Source organism: Coregonus lavaretus (assembly GCF_964263955.1).
Source record: "Coregonus lavaretus genome assembly, chromosome: 7".
Taxonomy (NCBI): Eukaryota; Metazoa; Chordata; class Actinopteri; order Salmoniformes; family Salmonidae; genus Coregonus; species Coregonus lavaretus.
This window is the reverse complement of record NC_139994.1, coordinates 23,975,158-23,985,872: the sequence shown is the minus strand read 5'-3', so window position 1 is coordinate 23,985,872 and position 10,715 is coordinate 23,975,158. Positions and strand designations below refer to the sequence as shown.

The following is a 10,715-nucleotide window of genomic DNA, read 5'->3' as shown; positions in this document are numbered from 1 at the left end:
TTATAGTACATCTGTTGTCATAGTGACCACATGAGCAAAGGTCAATGAGTGTATCTATAACTTTGTGTCTGAATCACCAATTTTACCAGTTTAACCAATTTTACCAGAGAGAGCTTCGTAGTTTATATGCTGTTCCACAGTGGCCATTTGACCCAGTATACACTTGCCTGGCAGTGCTTTACTCCTGTTTAATTTATTTGAATAAATAATTTAGTAGAATTTATAGCCATGTTACTGGTAACAGCTCAGTATATCCTCGTTTGAACTCTGCATCTTAAGAATTGTACATTCATTTTTTTCAATATATTTTGTGTGGGGTGAGTATGTGAGAATTTCAAATGTTCATCTCCTGCAATGTCACATCCACTGAACTCATCAAAGGTGTCCATGTCGTCAGCTCTCGTTCTGGTTCCCTCTTCTCCCCAAGCTCTCGCTCTCTCTGTTTATCACCGCTGTTGCTCCACGGCGCGCTCCCTATTCTGTCAGAGGCAAAAAAAATGTTTTTACTCTGATAGTCAGTAGTGATCAAAGGAAGTCAAGCTGTCACCGCACACTATGTCTCTTTGCTGTGTGTGTACACTGTATCTCACTGAATGTCCTAACCTCTTAGCTTGAATGCTGCATGTCCCTACACTCCCACACAGGTAAACAATGTACACAATCCACTTCACCGGCCTCTGAGTTGCTCAAACTGCATCCCTACAAACTGGCTGCAATGCGAGTTTGAGCTAACTTGAGCTAGCAAACAAATCAACATAAATGTTTATAACATTATTTGTGTGGCGTAGTCACTCAGCAAGCTTATTTTCCTAATGTTTGGCATATCACAGTTTTATGTACTGTAGATACCATCGATAGCAGTAATGGCACTGTAAGTGGTTAAGTGGGCAGTTGTGTCCTTTCCTATAAAAGTAATCACATCCCACAAGGAACTGAGTGTAGGCAGGACTCACATTTAGGCTGCACACTGAACATTTTGGATATCTGATCGCACTTTGAAAAGCCCAAAGCAACCTTTTAGTTTTTATCACTTGTTGATTTGATCAAACCTTTTTTTGCTACGGAACTAGATTTTTTTTGCTCTCTGATACTTTTTGAAAATACAAAAATATATTTGTACATATTGTAACATAGGAGGCTAATATCTTGTTTTTGCTAACAAATTGGCATATTAATTTGTGTCTTAGTTTTCCCCTTCAGCCCCCCCACATACATTTATTTAGGTAAAAAGGTAGACTTTGCCTATTCAGTTCTTGACATCCTGCGCATGTCCTTAGTCCTATAGTATTCCCTCTCACAGCCATGAGAAATTCGTAAACTGAACAAAAATATAAATGCAACATTTTACTGAGTTACAGTTCATATTACATTTACATTTCAGTCATTTAGCAGACTCTCTTATCCAGAGCAACTTACAGTTAGTGAATGCATACATTTGTATTTATTTTTTCATACTGTCCCCCCGTGGGAAAAGAACCCACATCCCTGCCGGCCAAACCCTCCCCTACCTTGGACGACGCTGGACCAATTGTGCGCCGCCCATGGGTCTCCCGGTTGCGGCCGGCTGCGATAGAGCCTGGACTCGAACCAGGATCTCTAGTGGCACTGCGCCACTTGGGAGTCATATAAGGAAATCAGTCAATTGAAATAAATTCATTAGGCCCTAATCTATGGATTTCAAATGACTGGGAATACAGATATGCATCTGTTGGTCACAGATACCTTTAAAAAAAAAATGGGCCTCACAATGGGCCTCAGGATCTCATCATGGTATTTCTCTGCATTTAAAATGCAATTGTGTTCGTTGTAGGTAGTTTATGCTTGCCCATACCATAACCCCACCGCCACCATGGGGCACTGTTCACAAAGTTGACATCAGCAAACCGCTCGCCCACACGATGCCCTACATGTGGTCTGCGGTTGGGAGGCCAATTGGACATACTGCCAAATTCTCTAAAATGACGTTGGAGACGGCTTATGGTAGAGAAATTAACATTCAATTTTCTGGCAACAGCTCTGGTGGACATTCCTGCGATCAGCATGCCAATTGCATGCTCCCTCAAAACTTGAGACATCTGTGGCATTATGTTGTGTGACAAAACTGCACATTTTAGTGGCCTTTTATTGTCCCCAGCACAAGATGCACCTGTGAAATGATCATGCTGTTTAATTACCTTCTTGATATGCCACACCTGTCAGGTGGATGGATTATCTTGGCAAAGGTGAAATACCCACTAACAGGGATGTAAACAAATGTGTGCACAAAATGAGAAAAATAAGCTTTTTGTGAGTATGGAAAGTTTCGGGGATCTTTTATTTTAGCTCATGAAACATTGGCCCAACACTTTACATGTTGCGTTTACATTTTTGTTCAGTGTAGATGCATGCACAGTATCTTCAGTTTCCATCAAAAACTATATATCAAGGCAACTTGTTGAAACAAAATGACATTTTCATTAAGAAGCACTGTGTCTTGGAACCCATTTCAGTCTTTTGGTTTCGTAATGTTTGGCTGATAAGAATCACAACAGCCGCACAGGTTTTGTTGAAATATAGAAGATTTTCCAACTGTAGGCTTTCCAATTCAGAGGAAGGTCCTGTGACTATCCTTTTGTCTTTGTAGGAGGTTTTCCAGTCTGGGGCATAATTTAATTATGTGGCTATGAGAGCCGTTGGAGTGAGGTAAAATTGCATTAGCCCTAACACTGTAACCCCAACCTAGTCTTGGCTTGGGCACAGAGGTGCTGGGCAGTAGCCTGGATGTGTGTGTGTGTGTGTGTGTGTGTGTTTGCATTTACCATATGGGGCCCTGAAGGCAGGCTGCCATGCCCCCATTCCTAGTGTGACCACAGACATAAGCACATCAGTCTCACCACTGAAACGCCAATGGGTTGTAGTCCACCGATTGACCATCTTTGCCCAGGAGGTGCTAACATGGTTGCTGAGGAATAGTGTAATGTAATCTTTATTCATTGCTCTGGCATTGCTGGAGAGTTAAACAATGTAGCTAATGTGGAGTGTTCAGGCTCCTAACTGTAACTGCACTAATAGGGGTTGCGTTCAATATTCTAAATGTGTTAAAAAGTGGAGCATATTTGAAAGGTGAAAGGAGAATGATGACAGTATCTTAGCATTGTGGGCCTAATTCTGTAGAAAAAGATGTCTGTCAATGTGTCGGTTGGTTGGTAAGGACACCAGTGTTTTTTTGCCTCATGTCTGTGCATGACTGATAATTACTGCGAGAGGTGAGATGTGTTTGGCTAACAACATTGCGAGTTCTGTTCATGACAGGAAGGTTTAGTCAAAATCAAATCAAGATGTATCATAATTGCTAGTTAACTTATTTAAGAAAACAAACCATGTACATTCTCCCATTTCTGTATGCTTTGATAGATTGTTTCGTTTTCTATTTCTATGTTCTCTGTTTATTTTCGGACGGGTTGTGTATATTACAGGTGCCTGTAATCAATATTCAACTGTTTCCTCTTCCTGTGAGCGTTTCCCTTTGTAAATAGCACAGAAAGCACCCTGCAAAGATCAGCAACGATGTCCCATATTACTGAATAATCTAAACCAAAATGATATGCTCTGTCTTTGTTACCCTCTGTTTTGCTGGCCTCCCCCTGAACCCATAGCATAAATAAGCCTATTTTATAGATATTTAAATACCGTATAACCTTGTGTAAATTACTGTTTGTTCCCAAGCACTATCAGGCAGATACATTGCCGCCTGTCCTTATTGTATGTGATTGTTCCCCCTGGAATGGCAAAGGGCTCTCCCCTCACTGTAAATGTGTTCAATTGTTGGGGTGCCCTCCCTCTTCCTATCCCTTGGCCCACACCGAATCCCTCTCTCCAGTCCACACTCCTTTTTCTCCCTTCAGCCCCTCCTTTTCCTCCCATGACAACCCATCCCTCTCTTTCGCTGTCGTGTGTTGTACATACAAATCTGAGGTGTGAATAAATCTGACGGGAGGCAGGTAGCCTAGCGGTTAAGAGCGTTGGGCCAGTAACCGAAAGGTGGCTGGTTCGAATCCCCAAAACGACTAGGTGAAAAATCTGTTGCTGTGCCCTTGAGCAAAGCAATTAACCTTAATTACTCCTGTAAGTTGCTCTGGATAAGGGCATCTGCTAAATGACTCAAATGTAAATAAAAAGAGAACAAGGAATTGGTTGTGAGTATCCCATTGGCTATAATTGATTCACCGCCTTAGTCATAATTGAAGGTCAGAACTATGTTTTGTGTGGGTGAAATGCAAAATAAGATAAGTACTCTGAACTGTGTTTAAACTGCATAATGCTATTAAGTCTATGCTTAATATATTACACTAATGCTGACTTGTTGAATTTGTTAACACAACGAACGTGCAAATAAAAAAATAACTGATAAACTATTTTTGAGTCCTTTTGCTAAGTCACCTGGGCATACACACGACTAGCTCACTGATGTCTCTCTGTAAATGCATATTTTTCTCACAGACACAAACTCACGTCTGTGAACACACACACAATTGTATTTTCTCCCAATACACTACAGATGACAGGATTTACAGCATGAGAATATCTAGTAGCCTATAATTGTCTGTTCTAGCTGATTAAGATCAAACAATGCACAGGGAGCACACAGCAAATAGGGACATACAGGTAACTGCCAAAATAAAGGAAACTCTTAGTAGGGCGTTGGGCCACCACGAGCCAGAACAGCTTCAATGCACCTTGGCATAGATTCTACATTTGTCTGGAACTCTATTGGAGGGATTCAACACCATTCTTCCACGCCAAATTCCATAATTTTGTGTTTTGTTGATGGTAGTAGAAAACGCAGTCTCAGGCGCCAAGTGTTCAATTGGGATGAGATCTGGTGACAACATCAAACCATTCAGTGACCACAATAATGGCCTGCCCAGCATTTTTATTCATGACCCTAAGTTCATTTTTTTATTAACTCAGGAACCACACCTGTGTGGAAGCACCTGCTTTCAATATACTTTGTATCCTTCATTTACTCAAGTGTCTCCATTATGTACATGCCTAGTATACAGTGCATTCGGAAAGTATTCAAACCCCTTGACTTTTTCCACATTTTGTTACGTTACAGCCTTATTCTAAAATTCCCCCCCTCATCAATCTACACACAATACCCCATAATGACAAAGCAAAAACTGGTTTTTACACATTTTTGCAAATGTATTAAAAAGAAAGAAAATATCACATTTACATAAGTATTCAGACCCTTTACTCAGTACTTTGTTGAAGCACCTTTGGCAGCGATTACAGCCTCGAGTCTTCTTGGGTATGACACTACAGGCTTGGCACACCTGTATTTGGGGAGTTTCTCCCATTCTTCTCTGTAGATCCTCTCAAGCTCTGTCCGGTTGGATGGGGAGCGTCGCTGCACAGCTATTTTCAGGTCTCTCCAGAGATGTTCGATTGTGTTGTAGTCCGGGCTCTGGCTGGGCCACTGAAGGACATTCAGAGACTTGTCCCGAAGCCACTCCTGCGTTGTCCTGTTGGAAGGTGAACCTTCGCCCCAGTCTAAGGTACTGAGAGCTCTGGAGCGGGTTTTCATAAAGGATCTCTCTGTACTTTTCTCCATTCATCTTTCCCTCGATCCTGACTAGTCTCCCAGTCCCTGCCGCTGAAAAACATCCCCACAGCATCACCGTAGGGATGGTGCCAGGTTTCCTCCAGACGTGACGCTTGGCATTCAGGCCAAAGAGTTCAATCTTGGTTTCATCAGACCAGAGAATCTTGTTTCTCATGGTCTGAGAGTCCTTTAGGTGCTTTTTTGGCAAACTCCAAGCGGGCTGTCATGTGCCTTTTACTGAGGAGTGGCTTCCGTCTGGCCACTCTACATTAAAGGCCTGATTGGTGGAGTGCTGCAGAGATGGTTGTCCTTCTGGAAGGTTCTCCCATCTCCACAGAGGAACTCTGGAGCTTTGTCAGAGTGACCATCGGGTTCTTGGTCACCTCCCTGACCAAGGCCCTTCTCCCCAGATTGCTCAGTTTGGCCGGGCGGCCAGCTCTAGGAAGAGTCTTGGTGGTTCCAAACTTCTTCCATTTAAGAATGATGGAGGCCACTGTGTTCTTGGGGACCTTCAATGCTGCAGACATTTTTTGGTACCCTTCCCCAGATCTGTGCCTCGACACAAACCTGTCTCGGAGCTCTAAGGATAATTTCTTCGACCTCATGGCTTGGTTTTTGCTCTGACATGCACTGTCAACTGTGGGACCTTATATAGACAGGTGTGTGCCTTTCCAAATCATGTCCAATCAATTGAATTTACCACAGGTGGACTCCAATCAAGTTGAAGAAACATCTCAAGGATGATCAATGGAAACAGGATTCACCTGAGTCTCATAGCAAAGGGTCTGAATACTTACGTAAATAAGGTATTTCCGTTTTTTATTTGTAATACATTTGTTTAATAAAAAAACAGTTTTTGCTTTGTCATTATGGGGTATTGTGTGTAGATTGATGAGGAAATAAATGTATCTAATCAATTTTAGAATAAGGCTGTAACATAACAAAATGTGGAAAAAGTCAACAGGTCTGAATACTTTCCGAATGCACTTTAAACAACCACCTACCCATGGCAGGTAGCCTAGATGTTAGAGAGAAAGTTGCTGGTTCAAGACCCAGGCCGGAGATTACAAAAACGGAAACAGAACTTGCACCTGGAGGGCTGCTGCTATCTGATCCCAGGTCCTAACCACTGCTGTTGTGCCCTAGTACAAGACAGTTAACGCCAAATTGACCCCCCCCCCCCCCCCCCCCCCCATCCAGGGATGCTGCACTGTGACTGACCATGTGCCTCTCAACAACAATATAGTACTATCTTTATTATATTTTATTATATAATATTATGAGAAACCTTAAAATATATGAAATTGCGTCTTAGTGGGCCTATTCACTGGTTACCAGTGTGTAATAGTGCCTCACTGAACTTCAAAGGCACTTTTCCAAGGCGGTCCAACTCTACAGAAAAGTTAGTCACTGAGCCGACGGGCGTTGGGACCCTGTGACGTAGCGTTTACAGACCGCTCGCGCTGTTTACAGTTTGAGAATTTTGTTGCATGAATTATCAAACATCAAGCACTAAATGGCCATAGAAGTAATTTCGGCAATTATGAGGAAAGAACTTATGTGACAGGTGAGTCGCACATCTCTATTCATTCATGCATGCATAAAGTCAGTTGGCTATTTATGTTTGCAGTTGTTCAATCATTTGCTTTCTTCGTAGTCAACAATATTCATATTAACTCGTTCCTTTGTAATTACATGAAATAATATTTTCAATGTCTGATTGAACACTGATCTGCAAACAGTTAGGCTAACAAATCCATGCAGCTTGTTTTACATTCAGCAATGATCGGCTCGTAGGCTACACTTGATTGTAGAAGGATTTTACATTTGAAGTTTACAAAAATGAGGCTACTTTGTTTTCCCTAATCCCATGTCACCTACAGCCACACAATTCATTTCGCTACTTCAGCAGTCTTTTGAATGTTCACTATTGCCCTCTATAATTGTTTTGTTGTTTATCCTGTTAAGTCTAGTTATCCTGTTTCAAAGTAGCCAATACAGTATATCAAATGGTTGTTCTATTTCAGTGAATGTTTGCAACGGATGCAGTTTTCACTGCGACTTTGTCAGATATCCAATTATTTGAAACAATGTTAATCTTATTTCTTGTTTAGCAAATATCTGTAATATTTTCGGCAGCTGAAACATTGTAGCCGACTCACTGTTTGTAACATTGTAGGCTATAACAATGTGACAATAGTGCAACAAACTTTTACTTTTTAGGTAGCCTTTAAATATGAAATACCCTAACTTTGGACGTTGAATAAGGCTAGTACAGAGACTATATATAATCTGCATTTCAATAACAAACTTCGAGGCCTGAGCCATCTGAAGCCTGGAGACTCCCTTGAATCACGGAGCCCGTGTAGTGATGTTGTCAGGGCGAGGGAGGAAACAACAACTCGACAATATACTACGATAACATCCACTAATTTGTGTTTTTGGATCTAACGTTACCACATGTTAGGCAATGGTGCACGGACATGTGCTCAGTCAGGCGTTATTGAAGTTCAGACCTCATATTTTACATAAAACCGAGTCAAAAAACGTAGCTGCTCTCAAGCGGATATGAACATTTATTTTTAACCTCCCAAATTATGTCTGTTCTATCTGCCTCTGTCCTGACAACAATGAACCGGCTTTGTAAAATGTTTTGTCTCCGCGTTCCATCATTGAGATAATGTGAACCCTTCATAGGTCTACGATTATTAGCTTAGGCCCTAATGATAAGTAAATGTGTGCTTATGTAGGCCTATTTATCAATGATAAATATATCATTAATTTATATAATTTATTCTGACAATGAAATTAAAGTTTAATATAGTACAAATGTTATTTAAATCATGTTATTTTGGGTTAGAGAAAGGGAAAGCTAGGCGATATCGCTATGGAAAATCGCAATAATAGTTGTGATGACATTGCCTGGGGTTGTGGTGGTCAATGTCACACATTTGCCTTCCACCGAGAAATCACATGATTGCCCCATCAAGTCGATACGAGTCGGTTCCTCTTTCCGCATGAGTGCTGCTGGCTGCTGCATAGACCAATTTAATAAACTGCTCATGTGACTCTCATAAATCAATCTACACACTACAAATGGGTCGGAGGCATGACAATAGTGGCCTATTCAGATGAGATTAATAGTTATTTCTAAGGGTGGCAAAGTAGACTAGAGTTGGCTGTATAGCTCCACTTCTGTCCCTGAAAACTTAATCTCTTTTACCTGTCTCATCACTATTCAATAGATCTAAAGTATGGTTCAGTGGTTGACTAACTCGACTTTCATCAGTGAATGGATATTGATGTTCAAGTTTGTCAATGTGTGTGTTGTGTTTCTCTCTCTCTCTCTTTCCATCTCCTCTCTCAACTCTAATCAGTAGCTTTAGCACTTGACACATGATGGCAAGATTGCACATTGGCATGTGTGGTACTGTATCATGTTTGTCTGTTTGTGTGTTAGTCACTTTCAACTATGTACTCTCTTTTACAGTTCTATTCAGTAGGCCTGGGCTTAATAAACTGGCACCAAAAATTGATATGTATGCGTATATTTATGTGTGTGTGTAAAGGGTATATGTGTATTAATCACAGCCTCTATCTCTCTCTCCTCATAGTGTAAATGGAGTCATCGCGAGGCTCTGGGGGCCTCTCTCGCGAATACAAGCTGGTGATGCTGGGAGAGGGGGGAGTGGGGAAGAGCGGTGAGTATCACACACACTCATAATTACACTTAACTGTACTCCTCCTCACGCTTACTTAGTGCAGGTCTTTGTTCCTTTCTTACTCCTCTCTATTTTACATATTATGTCTGACTTCGACTAAACTTCAACTCGGTCTTGATTTACATCATTACTTATTTTCTGCGAGTGGGATGTGTGTGTGTGTTTGTGTGTGAGAGAGAGGTAGAGACACACACCCTCCAAGTGCAGTCAGACAGTCAGAGTTCTCGTAAGCATGGGCGTCGGCCGCCTTCTACGGCAGTCTGGGGTGCCGTTTGGGTGCCTGTTGTCAGGAAGACGCATCAGTGCCTAGCAACCACCTTCCCCTTCTTGGCTACTGTTGCTGTGGAGACTGGCAGAGTTCACCTGGTATAGGTACACAGCAAAGTAATAAAAACATCGGGGAGAGGGAGGATATGGAGGGAGAGATGGGTCGTAAAAACAAGCGGCATTCTGATTTCATCTGTGCCTGTTGTCGTCATGGAAACTAGAGTGGGTGTACACTGACGCTGCAAAGGCGGAGATATGTGTGTGTGTCTGTGTGAGCTGCAGGGTGCGTTTATCTATGTATGTGAACCACTGGCCGCCTGGAGGGAGAAAAACAATGAGACGAAAGAGAGAGAGATGGAGAGAGGGAGGGGAAGTGTGTGATACAACCTGGGTTATGTAATAAAGTCTCCCGCATTGACTTCATAATCCCTCTCTCGCCCTCTTTCTCTCTCTCTTTCTTCCACTCTGTTTTCTGATTTACTGTAGTTTGTTTCTGATTTATTCTCTTTGGTTTATTGATGCAGTGCCTATGCAGCTTTTTGACAATGTAATTTGCCCCAAAAAAACGTGTTAAAACTTCTCTCTCTCTCTGTCTCTCCTCAGCTATAATCATGCAGTTTATCAGCCACAGGTTCCCTGAAGACCATGACCCCACCATAGGTGAGAGAGTGCTTGGTGTCTGATCAAAATACGGCGACTCGTATTTGGTCAAATTTGGCCTCCTTTAACCACACCAAAAGCTACTACATCAAATGAGTGATCAATGTTGTATTTTTAATCAGTTTATTAGGTAGTGCTCCTACAGACAGTGAGTCACGTGGCTTGCTATATAAAGCAGGCAGACAGGCATCGAGGCATTCAGTTACGGTTCGATTGAACGTTAGAATGGGCAAAACTAGTGACCTAAGCGATTTTGAGCGTGGTATGATCGTCGGGGCCAGGCACGCCAGATCCAGTGTCTCAGAAATGTCCGCCCTCCCCCCCACGCAGGGTTTCCCGAGAATGGCGCAGTGGTCTAAGGCACTGCATCGCAGTGCTAACTGTGCCACTAGCTGTGCCACTAGAGATCCTGGTTCGAATCCAGGCTCTGTCGTAGCCGGCCACAACCGGGAGACCATGGGGCGGCGCACAATTGGCCC

General features: G+C 42.3%; 1 protein-coding gene across 1 annotated transcript in view; it reads left to right on the top strand.

Moving 5' to 3' along the window:
* Positions 1–7,065: 7,065 nt before the first annotated feature.
* Positions 7,066–10,715, top strand: part of LOC311132667 (GTP-binding protein Rit1-like) — a 7,956-nt gene continuing 4,306 nt past the window's right edge. Inside the window, exons 1-3 of the mRNA XM_084165935.1 lie at positions 7,066–7,154; positions 9,202–9,288; positions 10,180–10,236. Of these exons, the coding sequence (XP_084022061.1) occupies positions 9,207–9,288; positions 10,180–10,236 (139 nt within the window). The 5' untranslated portion in view covers positions 7,066–7,154; positions 9,202–9,206. The remainder of the gene's footprint in view (positions 7,155–9,201; positions 9,289–10,179; positions 10,237–10,715) is intronic.